Source organism: Oxyura jamaicensis, chromosome 23 (assembly GCF_011077185.1).
Source record: "Oxyura jamaicensis isolate SHBP4307 breed ruddy duck chromosome 23, BPBGC_Ojam_1.0, whole genome shotgun sequence".
NCBI classification, from domain to species: domain Eukaryota; kingdom Metazoa; phylum Chordata; class Aves; order Anseriformes; family Anatidae; genus Oxyura; species Oxyura jamaicensis.
The window spans coordinates 6687697-6708138 of NC_048915.1; the positions used below are offsets into that span (position 1 = coordinate 6687697).

The following is a 20442-nucleotide window of genomic DNA, read 5'->3' on the forward strand; positions in this document are numbered from 1 at the left end:
AGTTTTCAACCCCATATTGTGCTAGCTTGTGATCCCTTCCTGCCACCAGCTTCAAATTGCAAAATGGGATCCTGCAGGCAGGTCCTTGTTCCAGAGGTAGGAATAGTATGTATTAAATAGGCAGGAAAATGTTTTTGTTCATCTTGCCTCCAAAGGCATGATATTTATGTATCTCTTCAGGTATTAAAATAACTTAAAGTCTGACTTTTGTCTCACTATTCTACAGTACAAAAAAGGGAGAAAAAAAATCTTGTATTGTCCACGAGGCCTGCGTATTTTAAAATTTCCAGAAGTCCATTTTGGATTCTGTGGTGTTTATATTTTGTTAATTGTTTAATTTCTACCCCATTGTAAAAGTTTGTCTAAATAGGGATAAGTGGAAAACCTTCAGAAACAGTTTTATAAGGCAAATCAAGTAAGTGATGTTGTCAATGTATCTTGTGTAAAATGTATAAGAACCTGCATTCCAACATCTTTCATTGTGTAAAGAGGCTTAAAATAAAAACAATGCAGTGCCATTCGTATGGTTTTCTTTAACTGTATTCCATATTGATCCAAGTTTGTTCTCTAACAGTATTGTACTCTTGTCCCACTGACTGGACAATCAAAAAATTTTCTTATGAAACAAAACCCAGAAACTATCAGTAAGGATAAATACTTCGGAAGAAGTTGGGAGACTTCCACAGAAAAATCCTGGGAAGAAACATCTGAAGAAAGGAGTGAGATTTTTTTAATGGTGTTTTTGGGTGCCTGTCGAAGCAGAGTTCCATGTGGATGTTTAGCTGGTATTAAGTTTGAATGGGCGATTGACACATACTTAAACGGTAAGTATGATGTAGGTGAGAATGTCTGGTCTGGCTGGCAGTATTAAGACCTGTAAAGTTTGTGTTATAATAAAGATAGATAATTATTTTCAAAAATCTCTTGCATTTTAATACTTTGGCAAGTTGAGCCTTGTAGAAGGGTATGTTTGATTTCCTTGGTGAAGCAAACATATTCCCATTGCAATATTGGTTGAAACCTAGATCTCGCAGTAGTAGGGTGAGGTAGTGAGGAAGATACTAGTGGGAATCTGTGGTTTTGCTGTGTTACCTAAAATAGAAAAATAACAAATTCAAATAACAGAATATTTTCTGATTTTATAGGCAATGACCATGTTCCTGTTCGAATAACATGGCACAGCAAGCTGGGGTTGGGGAGGACAACCAGGTTTATATGTGGCCTTCTGCTGGGGCAGGTCACTTCATCTCTGCATTTCAGTTCCAACCCTTGCAGCTGTGGTTGGTATTTGTTTTTCTGACTTGGGAGACAAGAGGGGCAAAAAGCATGTATGGGTGTCTTCAAAAGTTCAGTCCTTTTCCATAACTCACCTCGAACTGGATCTCAGCTTTATCGAGGCAGTCAACAGCTTCCTGAGCAGCGAGATTAGGTAAGAGCCCATTCTCCTGGGTAAATCCTGCTTCTAAGGCTTGGCAGCAAGGTAAGGGTGTGCCAGGCTTATGTATTTGTATAAGCTCCTAAATGCTTTGAAAGGTTAGTTGCAAAGATAGGCAAGAAGGTGTTTGCACTGAATCTTACCTTGCCCATTGGGCTCTGTGCAAGACAGAGACACGAAGATCTTTAGAATCATTTAGGTTGGGAGAGACCTCTATGATTTTACCAGCTATCTACAAAGGACAGCCCTTATGTTGCACCTGAATTTAACCCAAGCTGAGCTGGAGAACTTCTGGTCCTTCCTTTGAAGTGTTAAAAGTGGACAAGGAAGGCATCTACTTGCCAGCTTCTGTCAGTAGTATGTTCTCTGGCTGTGAAAATACAAAAGTGTGTGCCCTCTAGATGTTTGTTTTATCCTTCCTTCTGGCAGACCCAATTATAACAAGCCAGTAAGTACTCTCTCTCCTAGCCCTTCCTCTGTCCACCAGTGATTCATTGAAGAGCTTATTTGCATTAGCAATGCCTTATCAGTGATATGCTTAGAAATGTACCCACTCTTGGGTGAGAGCTGAGCTCTGTGGCTGCAGACACTTGTGCACAGTCTGCACAAGTTTTGTCCTCGGGGCTGCAGGAAGCAAAATACACATGGGTTTCTAGGGTGAGAAAGGCCGGGGGAGAATGGTGTATTGCTCCCCATCTGGTTCAGTGGGAGGCTGCCAGCTGTCTGATGACTGCCTGCATCAAGGTGTGGAGGGAGGTCTGCAGCAATTCTCATTTCTCTTAGCTGGCATAAACCACACATTTGAAACTCATCTTGACAGGAGCACCAGCTCTTCTTGGACCATCCCCCAAGGGAAGCTCTGAACATCATAGGACTTGAATCTATACTAATGTTCCTGGTTGTCTTGTATCAGTTTCATACTCATCCAGAAGTACAGGTCAAAGATGCTAGCCCAGGCCCTTGCCCTGGACTTCGTTGCCTGCATGACAAAGCAGAGACAGGTTCGAGTGGGGGCGTTTCACAGGTTGAAATCACCATCAAAAAATATTAATTTATAGATACATTTCCAGGGAAGCCTGGAAGCAGGGAGGCGGTGCCGGGGGCCGGGCCCGGCCGGGGGAGCCACCTGCGGCGGCGGCACCGCCCGACCCCGGGCTCGGCTCGGCTCGGCGCCGGGCAGCGCCTGCGGCGGGGAGCGGGACCTGGGGGCCGAGCCCGGACGGCGGGCGAGGGAGGGGAGGCGGCAAGGGAGGGGGGGAGCCGGGCCGGGCCGCGGGGATGGCCCCGGGAGGACCCAGAGGCTGCCGCGTCCTCCGTGAGTAGCCTCGCTACGGCTGCGGAGCTCCTATCGCTGCCTGCAGTGGGTCGGACCCGAGCGGCTCCGTTTCTGCCGCCGCTGGGCGCTGTCACCGCGGAGCCCGCTCGGCGAGGCTGCACCGGGCGTGCGAGCGAGTGAATAAAGCAGACATCCCTGCGGCGAGGTGTTTCGCTGGGAACTAAAGAAGAAGGATCTGCTGATCTGCTCGGCTGCCGCTTTAGCAGCTGCCCGGCCCGGCCCGGCCGTGAGAAGCCGCTGGGGGCCGGTGACCGGCAGCGGAGGCTCCCCGCGGCGCTGAGATGCCCGAGCTCCTGTCCTGACAGCGCCCCACCCCCCACCCACCCCAGCGCCAGAATCGAGGTGGGTTTTGTTTTTTGTTTATTTTCTGAAATCTGCCGGGTGACACGTTGGGAAGGGCTGGCAGGCTGATCCTTAGCGTGACACGGAAAGCCGAGGGCGCTGCGTGGCGGTTCGTGGAGTGCCCCCGGCACAGAGCGGACCCGCAGCGCTCCCGTCGCGTGGGAGCACGCTGCAGGTGCTGACAGGGAGAACTATGATTTCTGGGTTTTCGTGGTAATTAACGTACTTAATGCCCTGGGAAGTCCTTGCTATAGAAGCATAGTATTTCGTAAACAAACTCAACTAATGTGATAAATTGCGCTTGATGGAGTGTTTGGGCTGAAGGATTTGATTTCGTGATTAGAAAGCAGAAGACAAAGCGACTTCGTGGCTCAGTGAGGATTGCTGTCTTGCTGCGTGGACAGGTAACAGCGCTGGGTGTCAGGCTGAAACACCAAGTGCTTGCAAGAGCTTTGAAAGTTTCTGATCCGGGATGGGGTGTAGGTGTAAAGTATGGCACTAGCTGCAGGTTTATCTGCACAGTGCCCTCGGAAGAGGGCAACGTGCATCATCAATTCAACAGGTTTGCATATGCAGTACTTGAAGAAGTCCTGTGACCGCTTTAATTCTGCCGTCTGCAAAGTGAACAGAGTTGCTAGTTATTAATAGTCTTAAATGTATTTTAATATAGAAAAATATTCAGGATGTGAAACTTGCAGAGGTTCTTGCAACAGTATTGAGATTGGCATTTTTTGGTAGATGAACAGTCCGAATTGCAGAAGACACAGTCCAGCAGTTGGGAAGCTGCATGTGTTTGTGCTGCATACATTAGCTGCAGGCAGAGAGCAACAGTCCTGAAACTCAAAGCCGCAAGTGGCAGTAGACTTGGCTCCCCTGTTCACAGTAAGTCATGAAGGTTTCCTGTCCAGCCTTGCTTCTATCTGCCTGCTGAGACTGAAGGTGTGACTTTTATTAGTTGCAATAAATTCTTTTTACTTATGGCAATAGTGAATAAATGAATAATAGTGAATAATAACAGTGAATCAGTTGGGAACAGAAAGCTTATTGCACAAAAGAGCTAGGGAAGCCTGTGAGTGGTATGCTGAGAGCCTACAGCCACCTATTCTCAAATCAACGCCTGCTGTGCTTACAGGGTAAATCCAGAAACACTGAAAACCCTGTGGGGTGCTGGCACCTGCCCAAAGCAGCTCTTGCTCCCCAGGGGTGATAACTCTGGTGCTGGGTTCTCATGCCTTTGTGCGAGGCTGGGATCAAAATACTGACACACGACTGTGTTGGGAAGGGGTTTGGTTGGGGCTGGCAAGTTAACCGTGACCTGGCCTATCGTTAGACATGGGGGAGAAGAAAAAAGTGTGGTGGCAATGACTGTGCTGCCTTTATTGAGAATCACGGAAATTGGGAAATGCAACCAAAACCTATAGACCTCTTGCAGGGAGAGATGATATGAAGCATGAATGGAGATCACAGAGGAGAAAAGCAGAAAGAAAAAAGCTGCTGGGATGTCTGAGTCATTCAGTTTCCCACTGACATACATAACCACATTTCACAACCACCTCCGTGGAGCAACAAACTTATAGCACAATGTCATTCCAGGGCCCCTGCAGTCATGGTGCTTCCTCATGGTCAGCCGCAAAGGGCTAGCTACATGTCAGGCATCCCCCTACCAAGCTTTGGGGTTTATGCAGCTGCTTCACGTGCCAGGCTGGGGGATTGGGCAGAGGAAGGGGGCTCCACCTTTATCACATCCTCCTAGATGGAGATACTTGGACCAAACACCTAAATCACCATGCCTAACATCAGCATTTAACCACCCAGCTGTGTGCTTGCAAAGACTGTTTTTTTGGTGGGATTTTGCAGTGCTCAGGCTGAGGTGGGTGAAATGAGCCCACAGACCATTGCAGCAGCAATGGGAGGACTTGTCCTGCCCATGCTCTACGGTGCTGCTCCAAAGTGTTAAGGTCTTGTGTGCTGCACAGCTGCTTGGTGCTTCTGCTTGGAGCAGAGTAGAAACCCAAATAATTACTTGGAAAGACAGAATTTCCTACGTCTTATTAGTCTGTAATGGAAGCCTCAGAACTCTTGACCTAGCAAATGTATTTGCAAAGTAAATAAAAAAGAGAACCCTTCTGCCAGCAATCAGGAGCTGTGTTGATTCATGTGCTACGGTTTGTGCTGATAAATGCAGGGAGCCAGTCTCTGACATGAAAGGCAGCTTAAGGTGCGAACTTAATCCAGCCAGCTGTGCAATCACCGTGTGAGCAGCTGGTGTTTGCTCTGTCCCATGTGAATCTCAGTGTAAGGTAAATCCAGAAGTAGCTGTGTTCATGTCTCTGATTCTGTTGGACATAGTGAGGGGTGCCTGAGGAGCACATCTGGGTTTGTTCCCGGTGTACATGCCATTGGGTAAGTGACTTGCCTGCAGGCATCAAAGAACTTGAAGAACAGAAGGGACTGGCCAGGGAGGTGTGCAGTGGTATCAGAACTAGGAGATGTGGTTTTCTAGCCTGGGAACCCAGTTCTGGATTGAGCAAATCATTCAGGAATGGTACTGAACTCCAGCCATAGTTCAGTTTGGTTGGGAAAGAAGGTAGAAATATATGCTATATATTTCAAAACTGCTCTGACTACGTGTGTGAACACATTCTGTCCAGGCTTATTTCATGGTGGTGCTTTAACTCTCTGTTAGAGGAAGGTATTTCAGCATGTTGATGAAATGCCTGTCTGTACTGCTGTTAATATTTGACTAAGAGGAGGCCGTCAGACTCAATCTACTCAGCAATCAACAAGCACATCAACATCCCCTGACCTGTTTTTAAAAAGTGTGTTGAAATCTGCCTCTGCTGCCTAGTCTCTTGTAAAACAGAGTGGTGAAGCCTTTCTGCCATGAAGGTACACACTGGCTGCCCAGTGCAGCTCAGCACCTGCAGGACATCAGCTTGCTGGGGACAGTGGCTGCACTGTGCAGCCAGACCCCAGGATTTCCAAGCCCATTGTCACACCTGGAAGTGGGTATGGGCTCCTCATCCCACTCTGGCTTCTCTCTCCTGCCATCTTCTCTTCACCTCTGGGTTCTCCAGATTCCTAGCTGATGTGTAAGGTCCTCCTGAGTGTTCGTGTTCTGCCTGTTCACACTGAACAAGTGCCAGGTCTAGCTACAGATCCTCTGAGTGGTGGCAGAGGTCCTGCCTGTCTGGACTGTGTCCTTGGCTCAGCAGACTTCTGCTTGTGGTAGTATAGCTGCAATACCTATTTCAAAAGGTCTGAAAGGCTCCATAAGAAGGTCTACGTTTCCCTCTGTGAAGCTGCCACCAATAGGAAGTGTGGGTGGAAGAGCCTGAGAGCAGGGCTGACCTGGGTGCGCAGCAGGCGCCCAGTGCTTCCCCCTCACTCCTCCTCGCCTGCTCTGTGCAGGAGCGAGGGGTGGGCTGGTGAGGAGGTGGGAGGTGCAATTGGGATGACTGCGTTCTTCCTGGGCCTGGGTCTTTGTCTCTGTGAGGACAGGTAAAAGGCGTTTCTGTGACATGTCTCAATGAACAAAAATATACGTTTTATTTAGCAGGTAGTTCAGCTGACCGGAGTCGTGGTGTTTCAAAGGTCCAAGACCACAAGATATTGGTATATCCAGCTCTGAACTAGGAGGGAAATGCTTCTTTATTTTCTACTGCTCTTATCTTTTTCTTTCCCAAGCAATCTTTTGTGTCGTCATTTCTGAAGAGCTCTGGAGCTGCACAGGGAGCATACAGAAAGTGCACCTCTCACTGCAGAACGTAACACAGGATTCAGACCAATTCAGTCAAGCAGGTTAGATTGTAGGAATCGGGGGGGGGGGGGGGGGCACTGGAAGTGGTGGAAATTATTTTTCATTTTCTAAGTGATTGTAGTCACATACTTCATTTAAAGTTACATTTACCAAAAACAGTGAAAACTTTGGCCCTAAATTAAACCAATTTCTTCTGTGCTGTGATTCCTTTATCGTACCACAATCCCTTGGGTATTTTGTGTGTCTGTGTGTGTGTGTTTTGTTTGTTTGTTTTCTTTTGTTCTGTTTTTCTCCTTTTTAATTGGGAACTACTTGGAATATTTCCTTTAACATGGCAAGAGGCAGCGATGTGAACTATGACAGAGGTGCCTGTCTCTGATGCTTAAATGAAAGAGTTAATGCTGCAATTCCCATGCTAACAGTATCAGTCCCAATTCCCTCTGTTGGGCTTTGGAGCATTTATGCAATTTTTGACTGGAGTAAAGCAGATGCCTGGACAGAAGAAATGAGAGAGGCTTTCTACAACAGTGTAATTTCCTGAACTACTCCAGCCTTTCATTAAATGGCACATCCAGCAAGGTCTAGAGCCTGTTAATCATTTCTGCAAAAGCATGACTGTGTCTGGAATGTATTTTTGAACTCTGGTGTGGAAACCCAACTCTATACATGCATTGTTGGACTGCAGCTGAAACTCAAGTAGCTTGAGCTTCATGTTGGAGAAGGCATTTTCCTTCTGTGTAATTTGACTGTGATTAGCAGAGTCAGAAGATCCACCTGGATGTCACTGTTACTCTTTTGAGAAACGTGGCTCCGTGTTCCTTGCCAGAGAAGCTTTGCAGTGGAGCTGGATTTGGAACTGCACAACTGTTGCTTGCAAAAATCAGCTTAATTCTGGTCTCCAGGACTATGAAATTCTGTAGAGCGTTTTCCAATGATATTACTGAAGAGCTGAAATTAGTCTGGTAATAACAGGGCCATTTCTAGAGCAACGCTTACAAAGCAGGGTTGACATTCTGCTGCAAGACTGGAGGCAGACCATGCTCAAGGGCAAGTTATTTTTCTGTGGTTTTTGTCCAGATCCATTACGTTTCCCACCAACATGCAGTTTGCTGGGACTTCATTGAACACCAATGTCCTAGCAGCAGAGACAAACTCCTTGGTAGTGTGATCTGAGGGATGAGTGACATGTTGTTGTTGATGACTGCCAGCCTGGTAACAGAGGGTTCATCTCAGATTAATTTTCTTCTTACCCAATCTTACTTTCCATTTGAGTGCACATGTTGATGGTTTCTAAAATTTCTGTCACCTTGAGACTCATTCACCCTCTCTCATGAGTCATTCCTACCTTGATATTCATAGTGGTGCCTGAAGGCATTTTTCTTCTTTCTGAATCAGTTTTTCAGGGTAATATTTAACTGATAAATACATATCCTTTCCTCTTGCACCCCGACCTGAGTACTTACTCTATAGCACATGCACGGTGTGTGGGATGTTATCAGTGTGCAGTGGGAAGAGCCACTTTACTGTAAGCAAAGGGTCTGAACCGTGTTACAATGCTTTGGGCTCCTGTGGGTCTTCGCACATGCTGAAACACTTGCATTCACACACATGGAAAGGAGAAATGTGTGTGGTCCAGCATTTCAAGGCAGAAGATTAGAATTGAGAAACACACAGTTTGCAGTCAGGTTTAGATACTGCTGCTGGACAAGTCAATGGTAAAGTCTATCTGGTTCAAATTTCCAGGCATGCCTTTTAAAACAAGTGCACTCCTTTCTAGGGACCTGTCTTCAGTTCCTCACTTCTTGTCCACCAGGTGAGCTGAGAGGGCTGTTAGTGCTTGTTGAGATATAAGCCACACAAGTAAACATTTTTTTTCTTCCCTTCGTGCTGTTACTACAAAGTAGACTTGCCTGTAGTTTGAGTAACGTTGTCTCGACAGGGAAATTAAATGCTTTTAATATGTGTTTTAACGACAGGTAAATCTGGAGAGCTCATGCCAGAGCCCAAGACAAATGCTTATATAAAGGTGCTGGTCTGCAATCGGACATGTGCTAATACACATGCTCAATACAGAGCCGTGTTGTTTGCCTGAGGCCACCTTTATGCCTTAGCTCCTGCTAGCCAGTTTGAACTTGTTTTTTCCCCCCCTTTCCTCCCTCTCAGAGCCTTGCAAGGTAAGTTCAGGCACATTCAGGTCTCACTGAAGCACGTTGTGTTTTTATTGCTTTTTGAAATTACAGTTTGCCTCAAAACCCAGGCAATGTTCCCAGTTCTCATGGCTGATGCTGTTGTAACATGAGCTCGGTAGCACATGACTGACCTGGCAGTAACATCTGTTTGGATTGCAGATGGCTGGTTTGTCAGTTTACAGGGAGCTGAAGTTGAGTTTGTGGCTCTTAAACATAAGACTATTTCATTTCCACGCTGTGCCATGAATGCTCAATTGATCTCCATGCCCTGCCGTTAGAGTATAACTGGGAACAATAAAACACTCAAGCTCCAACCACTAAGCACTCACCATGATTAAACAAGGCAAACCTTGTTGTAAGGACTGACACTGCCAGGCTGGCTGGGCTGCCTGCAGAGGCAGGAGCAGAACTGAAAAAAACATCTACTTCCACCGGCAATTGCTCACAAGCCAGGTCCTTGCTCTTGAACAAACTTACTTTTAGGAAGAGCAGAAAACTCTGGACTTCGTTAGAAGGATTAACTTCTCTCTTGGATGAGATTGAGCTTGCTGCTTCCCACAGATATTAGGTTGATGGCTTTGGAAGGAGTATGAGCTGAGATGAGCCTCAGCCAGATGTGCCTTAGCACAAAGCTCCAAGCTCTGTAGCAGTGGGATGGGGGATGTGGATGGTAGCTGACTCTTTACCTGCTTCTTTTGCAGGGTAAAGTATAATAATGGTTCTGCGATTTGCTCTTTTTGCAAGAGAGAATGAATCTGAGATTCAATCAGCTGTTGGGATGTAAACCATTTATGTAATAGAACTCCTTCTATCCATATTTATTAAGATTTGACTGCCTCTTGGGCTTCTTAGATGACATCTTGGCATTTGTTTATTGTAATTAATGCTTTATACCTCTGATCGGCCTCTCCTCACCCATATCTAGCACCCTGGTATTATTCAAATAAATAGGGACTTTGATCACTTCACGCTGTTCTCATATAGCACTTCTTCAGACCCACTAACTGCCCTGCTAACGCTTTTGAGAAGAGAATCAAGTCACAGAGCAGCAGCAGTGGCAGACAATGGTCTTCCTTAGACCTGGGTCTAAGGGTGGGAAAAATCATCTGTTTTTCAGCTGGTGTTTGGACACAGTATAAGATGTTATCTGTGCAGCAGTGCCAGTGAAAGGATAAAATATTTCTGTAATTAAGATCCTGGGCTGAAACTACATCTTGATTCAAAACTACTACTGGAGAAATAATATATGATTTTGTATTTAATTTAAATCCTGCCACACAGCCTGATGCAACCTTTTTCTGAGTGGCAAAGTGCTGCATTTGTGTATCTTCCTAACCAGCACCTGCCTTCCCTGGCAGAAAGTTAGCTCTTCAAGTCCAGTTCTTATGGAAAAACTCAAGCAAGCCCCTCTGTTCCCTGTCACCCCTCTCCTGCAACTGCCAGGTGGCAGGAACCACTTGGCAGCTGAGCTCTGATCCTGCTCTCACTGTAAATGAGCATGGCCATTCAGTCTGAGATTCAACAGGACAGAGGGAGGCAGGAAGGCCTTATAAATGGGGCATTGCTACCAGTTGCCAAAACAACCTATATGCTGTATCTGTAAAGGTGTTTTAAGTGGAAAAGTGCCAAAGCTTAACTCTGTGGAATTATTTGCAATTCCCTAATGCATGGATGCAAAAATAACCAGCAGTGTGTGCCCCCACCCGCCTGTAGAGCTGTGTGTGAATTACTGTTTCTCCAAAACTAGGGCAGGTGTGTGTGCACAAGGGAAGTACATACTGTGTTATAAAGAAAGAATGTCCTGTGATTGCCGTAGCAAATCCATTTCTTCTCCCCTGTTGTTTAGCTTCTATTAAGCACTCTTCATTTTCCAAATGTTTTTCTAAACAGAGTAGGATCCAGTCTGCAACACCCTGAAACTGGTATTTTCCCATAGACCTTGCTGGACTTTACTGTATCCTTGACCCTTGTAAGGCAGGCTTGGGCAGGCATAAAAGGCCCTGCTGATTCATAGGTGAGGAATGGAGCTGGAGGTAAAGCAGCAGAACTTAAGACTGGCACCTCCCATCCTGACCTGAGATACAGACCTCAGACCTTTCCAGTTGCTATAGAATACACAATGCAGAAAAAAAAGATTTTTTGCATTTTTCATTTTGCATCTACAAGAAGGGCCGGAGGGTAGACCCGGGGAACTATAGGCCTGTTAGTTTAACATCAGTGCCAGGGAAGCTCATGGAGCAGATTATCTTGGGTGTCATCGTGCGGCAGTTGCAGGGCAAGCAGGCGATCAGGCCCAGTCAGCATGGGTTTATGAAGGGCAGGTCCTGCTTGACGAACCTGATCTCCTTCTATGACAAGGTGACACGCTTAGTGGATGAGGGAAAGGCTGTGGACGTGGTCTACCTTGACTTCATACGGCATTTGACACCGTTCCCCACAGCATTCTCCTCAGGAAACTGGCTGCTCATGGCTTGGAATGGCGTACGCTTCGTTGGGTTAAGAGCTGGCTGGATGGCCGGGCCCAGAGAGTTGTGGTGAATGGAGTCAAATCCAGTTGGAGGCCAGTCACTAGTGGAGTCCCCCAGGGCTCGGTACTGGGACCAGTCCTCTTTAACATCTTCATCGATGATCTGGATAAGGGGATCGAGTGCTCCCTCAGCAAGTTTGCAGATGACACCAAGTTAGGTGCATGTGTCGATCTGCTCGAGGGTAGGAAGGCTCTGCAGGAGGATCTGGATAGGCTGGACCAATGGGCCGAGGACAACTGTATGAAGTTCAACAAGGCCAAGTGCTGGGTCCTGCACCTGGGACCCAACAACCCCAAACAGAGCTACAGGCTGGGAGATGTGTGGTTAGAAAGCTGCCTGGCAGAGAAGGACCTGGAAGTTGACAGTCGGCTGAATATGAGCCAGCAGTGTGCTCAGGCGGCCAAGAAGGCCAGCAGCATCCTGGCTTGCATAAGAAACAGCGTGGCCAGCAGGTCCAGGGAAGTGATTGTCCCCCTGTACTCGGCTCTGGTGAGGCCACACCTCAATTGCTGTGTTCAGTTTTGGGCCCCTCGCTACAAGAAGGACATGGAGGTGCTCGAGCGAGTCCAGAGAAGGGCTACGAAGTTTTTGAAGGGTCTGGAGAACAAGTCTTACGAGGAGCGGCTGAGGGAGCTGGGACTGTTTAGCCTGGAGAAGAGGAGGCTCAGGGGCGACCTTATTGCACTCTACAGGTACCTTAAAGGAGGCTGTAGCGAGGTGGGGGTTGGTCTATTCTCCCACGTGCCTGGTGACAGGACGAGGGGGAATGGGCTAAGGTTGCGCCAGGGGAGGTTTAGGTTGGATATTAGGAAGAACTTCTTTACTGAAAGGGTTGTTAGTCACTGGAATAGGCTGTCCAGGGAAGTGGTTGAGTCACCATCCCTGGAGGTCTTTAAAAGACGTTTAGATGTAGAGCTTAGGGATATGGTTTAGTGGAAGATTTGTTAGCGTTAGGTCAGAGGTTGGACTCGGTGATCTTGGAGGTCTCTTCCAACCTAGACTATTCTGTGATTCTGTGATCTTAAGACTGTTACATGTCAGACAAATTCATCCTTTTTGTAAGCAGGCTGTTTCACTGAGAACAACTGTATGGCTGTAGGTGATTCATACACAAATAGCTCACCATTACCAAGGTGGCTTGAACCAGATGAAAGTTATGAAGTGTGACTGCTAGAGGGCTTAATACCTAAATATTCAGCCACCTTTATTTGGGGTTTTTATTTAGGTAGCCAGAGAAGATAAAAATGATGCTTTAAATTTGGAGTTTGTGTTCTCCTAGTCAGGAGCAACAAAGTGGAAGTTGGACATGACTTTTTCTGTATTGTGTCTATAGCCAAAATACTTACTTAGCTTTTCCCAGATTACAACGCAATGGTGAGTCTCTTCAACCTGTGCTTGTGTGTGGTACAACTTTCACCAGTGCGATTTCACATATATCGGCCAGGGAAACAGCCGTGGAGAGTCCTGTTACCAGCACTCGGTGACTTCTCACAGGTTCCACCAAGGCACGTGTAAATCATTTCACTGTGCTATACAATAAGGCTGAGCAAACAACACAAAATATTTATTTCATCATGGAAAGATCTACGATGACAGCAGATGATCATGTTGCTGTATTAACTTGACATTGGCTAAACAAAGGAATCATTCCGTCAGAGGAGAATGACCCAGTTACAGATTCAGAGACAGTTTTTTGTTGTTGTTTTAAATATAAAAGAAAAAAATCTCACCCCTTTTGAACGTAGGAGGATCGAAGTATTTGACTGAATCAACCTTGCAGTTCTAATCTTTCATACCCAAGCAAACATCAGCTTTTTCCTTCCTGCCAGTTACTGATCTCTCATTCCTCATATATTAAATGGAGCCTCCAAAGTATGCACTGCGTTGACACAGCTACTGGTCTCCTCCCTGCCTCGAAACAAAACCCTGCCTGTGAAGAGCAATCATAGTCATATCTTCTTTGCCTCTCAAAATTGTACCTTGTGACTAAATTAATTTTATTTGATAGATGTTACTTTGAAGTAACCTTTAGGAAAGTCTTAATAAAGGGGAAAGGAAGAAGGCAGAGTAAACGCGTTAGCTGTGAATTGGTATTTTCAGTAGTTAACTAGTTATCTGCCTGTGTCTTAGGAGGCTGATTTGCAGATCTGCAGTTCTTTTTACTGCTAATTTCTATCCACTTTATTTTCTGGCTATTCTATATTGTGTGCTCTGTAAAACTTGAAGCTGCTTAAGGACATGCCACAGGTCCACAACGTCCCACTGGAATATAACAGAGAGTAGGGCAGAGTCCTGCTTTGTGTACATACTGGGAGCATCTGAAGTAGGAAACAAATGCAGTATCAGGTGTTGACAAATAATTTAATTTTCGGTTGATAGTTTGAGGGTATCTTCTATCTCTAAAGCTCGGAGCTGAAATGGTTTCAGAGGTCTGTTTGAAGTGGTATTCAAACCATGAAGGATTCTTTTGGTAGCTAAGGTTACTTGTCACATTTAGAAAACATGGGAAACATTTACAAAATCAGTAAACATACAGACTGCTCTTTCTAGATCTACAATTTTACCCAACCAAAATACAGAAACAGGTGTATTTTCAGCTAGCCACTTGCAGGCTTGTCCTCTTCCAGTAACAGACCTGCAATGACACTGGTGTGAGTAAGGTTACTTTCCAAAACTCGAAGCAAACTGTTGCACTTGTGTTGCCTTTTTTTTTTTTTTTTTTTTTTTCTTCTTCTGTTGTGGGATAGTTGTTTGCCATGCAAGTTTTAGCTTCAATTTAGGCAATTAAAATGTTTTTCTTCTCTCACCTCCTCCTTCTTTTTTTAAGGTAGTATTCCTACCAATAAGTATCCTGACATCACTTGGTAGCAATGACTTAACAGAAAAACCATCTTTTTTGCCTTCCTTTATATTGCTGAATATGGGATATGGAACTCTTCACAGATAAGCATCTCTATAAATCAACTTTGAAATAGAGGATTGGGGCAGGGAGGTCAAGTACTTTCTTTCTCCCCTTAACCCTGCTTTGCCCACTTATTTTCCCAGTGACCTGAATCTCATGACCTGGTGTGACAATCTAAAATCCTAAAGCATTTAAGATGCACATATTTGTTCAAAAAATTTGTAACATCAGTAATCAATGGGTAATGATGCATTATTGTGTTGGTATCTTGTTTTATCCTATGAACACTGAACAGTGTACATTGTAAGGCACATTGCTCAAGACTAGATTGTAGCAAAATTTCCATTGACTTCCACAGGGCCAGATTTTCACCACCAAGAAAATATTAAGAACCCCTTAGTAAATAACACTCAGAATCTTTAATAGGCAGTTGCCTAACTAATGAAAAATTGGTAGCACAATTCAGTGATAATAGTTGATGAAATCACTCTTCTTTTTTCTTCTGTAGCCCAATCAAGATGACGACAGCTGCACCACTGATCAATAACACTCAGTTCTCATTAAATGTGACCACAAAGTCTCAAGAACAAAGTCTTTATCAAAGTAAGAAAAGTAGTTTTTGTTTGTTTGTTTGTTTTTGTACTGTAATTACCATACCTTGATTAGATCAGTAGTGATGTCCAAACTTGTTTTAATTTTCTCTCGTATTTGTAAAGTATACATGAGGAAAAGGCATGAGAAAAAGAGAACAGTTATTTGTATACCCTAGTTCTCATGCAGTACCTGGGTGCTCCAGTTTCTCAGCTAAAACCTCCTCTTCCTTCCTTGCCTCCCAAATGCTTGCATACCAAACTGTTCCACTGAATAAAAACTAACAAAGAGAAATGATTTTTTCCCTGTAGTTTTTTAGAATGGACCTTAGAACTTAGCAAACTTCAAACAGTACAACGGTAACTTTTTAAATAAGACCTTTTTCCTTTCTGCTTCCTTGCTAGGTTCTGGAGCAATAGTTGCTGCCATCGTAGTAGGAGTAATTATTATTTTCACAGTGGTTCTGCTCATATTGAAAACATATAACAGGTACGTGGTTGAGTTCTATACTTCAGTAACGCAAAGCAGGATGAACCAAAATCAGTTGGGTGTGCTCCCATCTCACAGACCATTTCATTATATGTTGCCACAAATTTCAAGGAGAATCCAAACTATAATGTGCTTGGTTGATGCTACCTGAATCTCATGGTCAGCATCTGTGACTGAATGGCTAGGAAGCAGAATAGGTTCTTGACAGAGAACACCTGATGGATATTATTTTTAGGGGACTTCTGTTGACATAGGAAGAGTTTGCTGTGAGCATCAAGGCTGCCAGAGCAGAGCTCAGTTTCTTAGTTTCAAGGCATTGGGTTAGACTTGTGTGTGTGTTCTAAAAACAGTGACTTGCCTTTTAATATCTTCGGAATGAAATCCCGGTTTACATTAACTTCCCAATGGCTATTCAGCTCAACCTGCTTCTGCAGGAATCTTCCAAATACTTATCATGGGAGACACCAAAACAAGTGCCAGCACTGATGATGCTTTCACTGTTTCCTTAACAGACGCATGAGAGTGAAGCGGGAGCTGGAACCCAAAAGCACCCAAACAGCAATGCCACCTGCTTTAGGGCAGAACTGCGACAGTGTTACTCAGCATCCTGCAGTGACTTTCGTACCTGTGGATATCCACATGCAGAGCAGACAACTGTGAACACGTGTCCTCCTGTGAGAGAAAAGAGCTGGAGTTCTTATTCACATGGACCTGGGACTCACAACAAAGCGACACTGCACTGGCAACAGCAATAGCTGTTATCTTATCTTTAGATTGTAATTAGCCCTGCCTTCTCTCTTTGGGAGGAGAACTAAAAGATCTGAACACTTTCTGTATGATGAAAATCAACTGGTGAAGGCACACAGACCATGAGGAATGCAATGAGCCTTCTTACAGAGCTCTGGGTACAGGAAGACAAAATAAGCCAAGCCTATTCATTGGAAGAAATGGTGCAGACTCATATTTTGTGGAGCTTTTGCTTACTCAGAATTTGAGCTTTTTCTATTCTGCAATGACTGAGGATAAATGGAAGAAAAAGTTGGACATTCAAGCTGCAACTCAGGTTGAACCTGGGTTTGTTAAGTTTTATGTGAAACAGGATTGTAGTCTATTTTATACATAGTATGGGAAGTGGCAAAACTGTAAGTAGCAAAATTGTATTTATCTTTAGTTGTCTTTTGTGTGTCTAATACCACGTGTGTATGGTTTTAGACAGAAAAGTTACTTTTTTATTTTCAAGTATTTTTGAAACATTTCTATAAACTTGGTAACTTGTCCGTTTCAAATGAACTGTATGTCCAAAGGTTTTCAATTTCATGCCAAGATTGCTGCTCTAGGTTCACTACTGCTGTTGCATTAGAGTATTTAGTCTAACAGTCTGAGAAGTTCTTTAATTGAAAAAAGTAAACATGAAAAGGCAATATAAAGCAAATGAGGGTTTGTGCAACTACTTTTCTACAACTTCAAAACATCCTGAAATGTTTGTCCCCTAACGCAGACTAGGCTTGAAATAGTTTTATTTTTTTCTGCTCTTGTAGAAAGTATCTGAAAGTGATGTTGATCTGCAAGTGTGATGGCTGTGGGTGTACAGTAATGCACCAAAGAAATTCCCAAGGATATTTCACAGCCCACTGAGTCTGATCATACAGTGGCATTGTCAAGACATTCTGTGGCTTATTGTCTCAAGTGTGCATATCAAAACATCCCTGAAGCACTGGCTGACAGGATAGATAGTATTAGGAAGACAAGGAGTGAAACCCCATTTTATTGAGAAACAGCTCCGCTCTTTGACAGATACACCTTAAATTGTAAGAAATCTCTCACTTGAATGGCTAGATAGTGTGAAGTAACTACAGCAGTAACAGTCTGGATTTATCACATTAAGTTTCTCTTTCATTTAGAGAATCCCAGAGGTTAGCTCTAAACTACTGTGACCATTAGAGGGCTCCAGCCTGTTTGCAGACCATAGTAAAACCTAGGGTTTTTGAACCCCTTTTTGGGAGCTGCAGAGAGAGGTTACTCGTCAAATTGAGCCACAGAGAACCGGCAGCCCAAAGCAGCTTTGCTTTGTCTTGCAGCAGTCCCTGTGCTGTTCTTCTCGATGCCACAAGTAATGACTCCCTTGAACAATTACTGTGTATAAATCACGCAGCACCAAAACAAAACTGACCATTCTGAGAGTAAAGTTGTATGGGACAGAAGCGGCACACTGATGTACTTTTCTCCAAGATGTGAAAACCTCTCTGGAACAGGTTACTTTTACTAACTGGTATTTTTGTGCAGAAACTAAATTCAATTACTCTGCAATTACTCTTGAGCATAGTTTGAATTCCAAACTAAATACTAAGACAGCTGTTTGTGAAGTTTCTAAATCTTGTAAATATTTTACTTGCCCAAGTTCTGTAATTATTCCTCTGATGGCAGGAGTAATTGATATAATAATTCATAAGAGGTTGCAGAAGCCAATGGATTTTTTGTAGAGGAGCTGGCCTCCTGCTTCTATTTCTGAACATCTAAAGCTGTTTTTTGAGCATGTTCTAGTATATCCAAATCCAGATCTTTAGAAAAGATAAACCTCATCTTGCTGTTATCTTTTTAACATTATCAGGCAGACCTGCTTCTAATAAATTGCTTTGCACTTATAGAATTTTGTAACAGAATCACAGAATTTTCTAGGTTGGAAGAGACCTCAAGATCACCGAGTCCAACCTCTGACCTAACGCTAACAAATCTTCCACTAAACCATATCACTAAGCTCTACATCTAAACGTCTTTTAAAGACCTCCAGGGATGGTGACTCAACCACTTCTCTGGGCAGCCTATTCCAGTGACTAACAACCCTTTCGGTAAAGAAGTTCTTCCTAACATCCAACCTAAAACTCCCCGGCACAACTTGAGCCCATTCCCCCTCGTCCTGTCACCAGGCACGTGGGAGAACAGACCAACCCCCACCTTGCTACAGCCTCCTTTAAAGTACCTGTAGAGAGCGATAAGGTCACCTCTGAGCCTCCTTTTCTCCAGGCTGAACAAGCCCAGCTCCCTCAGCCGCTCCTCGTAAGACTTGTTCTCCAGACCCTTCACCAGCTTCGTAGCCCTTCTCTGGACTCGCTCGAGCACCTCCATGTCCTTCTTGTAGCAAGGGGCCCAAAACTGAACACAGTACTCGAGGTGCGGCCTCACCAGAGCCGAGCACAGGGGGGACAATCACTTCCCTGGCCCTGCTGGCCACGCTGTTTCTTATGCAAGCCAGGATGCTGCTGGCCTTCTTGGCCACCTGAGCACATTGCTGGCTCATATTCAGCCGACTATCAACCATCACTCCCAGGTCCTTCTCTGCCTGGCAGCTCTCCAACCACTCATCTCCCAGCCTGTAGCTCTGTTTGGGGTTGTTGGGCCCCATGTGCAGGACCCAGCACTTGGCCTTGTTGAACTTCATACAGTTGTCCTCAGCCCATCGGTCCAGCCTCTCCAGATCCTCCTGCAGAGCCTTCCTACCCTTGAGCAGATCGACACACGTACCTAACTTGGTGTCATCTGCAAACTTACTGAGGGTGCACTCAATGCCGTCATCCAGATCATCAATGAAGATAAACAATTAGGTTCACCTTGGTTCACTGAAGCAGAATATACAATGCTTCCGTAAACCATTCTGTATTGGTAATCACTACTATTGGCAAAATAATCACTGCCTTACCCACACTAACATTGCTCAACCTGAAAAACTCACTGTGCTGTTCTACCAGTAAACTTTGCCTTTGACTGGCACAGCCTGGGAGGCCCCCACCACCTTGTGTGCCTCCATCAGCACAATCCCGAGTCTGCTGACCAAGCAAAGTCAGCATAAGAGCACAAGGCGCTGTATTTCCACTGCGGTACCGCTCTAACACTTGTGTAATGTGCTTTGGATTTAGGCTTTCCAAGAACAACCCCACGCTGTCCCTGTCCTGAAATAGGAGCTGCTCGAGTACCTACCTGCCCTGCCCTGTCCAGGCAGCTGCCTTCCCTTTTTTTTTTTTTTAATTATTATTATTATTATTAAATCTCTCCTTTGGGTGCCTTTGTGTGCAGGCCTGCCGCCACGCAGACCTGTTTAAAACAACAAAATGCTGAGAGCTGCTGTTAGAAACTGGTCTGTTAAGGAAACCCCGGACCTCGTAAGGCTCTGGGGAGGACGGGCGCTAGGAGTAACGCGCTCAGGGGCCCGGCGGCGCGGCCGGGGCTGCGCACGGGGCTGCGCGAGGCAGCGGGGCGCTCCCGGTAACGAAAAACTACCGGGGACGCCCTCCGGGCCTGGCGTGCGCCGCCTCCTCCCGCGGGACCGCTGCGGACAAGCGGCCGGTGGGGGGCTCCCGCCGCTGGGTGGCTCCGGACGGCCCTGGGCCCCGGGCCCCGCTGCTGCCTTGGCGTGGGGCTGGGCCCTGGGAGCCGCCCCGCCCCCTGCCCCGCCCTGCCGGGCCCGTGCCGCCCCGCCCAACGCCAACGTCTCGCGAGAAGAGGATTCACATCTCCACAGCCCCCCGCACAGCCGCCCACGGAACGTCGCGCTTTCCCATTGGCCAGTTCCGGCGCGCTTACCTAGCCTTTGTGCCGGTATCCGCCAATCGGCGGGCGCCGGAGGGCCTTTACAGAGCGCCCTGCACTGCCCCCTTCCGCTTGTGCTGCACGCAGGCGCACTAAGCTCTCCTCCCCCCTCCCCCCCTCCCTCAGCGCCAGAGCGTGCGAGGGGCTCGCGGCGCGCGGTGCACGCCGGGACGGCAGCGCGCTGCGGCCAGGAGGAGGCGGAGGAGGCAAGATGGACGCGGGTTTCTTCCGCGTAAGTGCCGGCCCCGGCAACAAGGCAGCCGGGCGGGGAGGGCGCCGGGGCCGCCCC

At 45.9% G+C, this 20442-nt stretch overlaps 2 protein-coding genes across 10 annotated transcripts in view; both read left to right on the plus strand.

Moving 5' to 3' along the window:
- Positions 1-3631: 3631 nt before the first annotated feature.
- On the plus strand, positions 3632-17019 carry NCMAP (non-compact myelin associated protein). Of its 3 annotated transcripts, XM_035345564.1 has the most exons (5): positions 3632-4052; positions 8617-8686; positions 15001-15095; positions 15488-15572; positions 16085-17019. In XM_035345564.1, exons 2-5 carry the CDS (start codon positions 8619-8621, stop codon positions 16230-16232), a joined length of 396 nt encoding a protein of 131 aa, XP_035201455.1. In that variant the 5' UTR covers positions 3632-4052; positions 8617-8618; the 3' UTR covers positions 16233-17019. The 3 variants fall into 3 exon arrangements, with proteins under 3 accessions (XP_035201455.1, XP_035201456.1, XP_035201457.1); XM_035345565.1 differs by lacking the exon at positions 8617-8686 and having other exon boundaries at positions 3635-4052; XM_035345566.1 differs by lacking the exons at positions 3632-4052; positions 8617-8686 and adding an exon at positions 4456-5516.
- Positions 17020-20233: 3214 nt separating this feature from the next.
- The window catches only part of SRRM1 (serine and arginine repetitive matrix 1), a 23118-nt gene continuing 22909 nt past the window's right edge, over positions 20234-20442 (plus strand). For all 7 annotated transcript variants that reach the window (XM_035345472.1, XM_035345473.1, XM_035345476.1 and 4 more), the window contains exon 1: positions 20234-20385. In XM_035345472.1, the coding sequence (XP_035201363.1) occupies positions 20365-20385 (21 nt within the window). In that variant the 5' untranslated portion in view covers positions 20234-20364. The remainder of the gene's footprint in view (positions 20386-20442) is intronic.

Coding starts and splice junctions, on each gene's coding strand:
- NCMAP (XM_035345564.1), top strand. CDS start 8,619: ATGCCTTTTAAAACAAGTGCACTCCTTTCTAGGGACCTGTCTTCAGTT. Junction 8,687..15,000: donor CCTCACTTCTTGTCCACCAG/GTGAGCTGAGAG, acceptor TTTCTTCTGTAG/CCCAATCAAGATGACGACAG. Junction 15,573..16,084: donor ATATTGAAAACATATAACAG/GTACGTGGTTGA, acceptor TTTCCTTAACAG/ACGCATGAGAGTGAAGCGGG.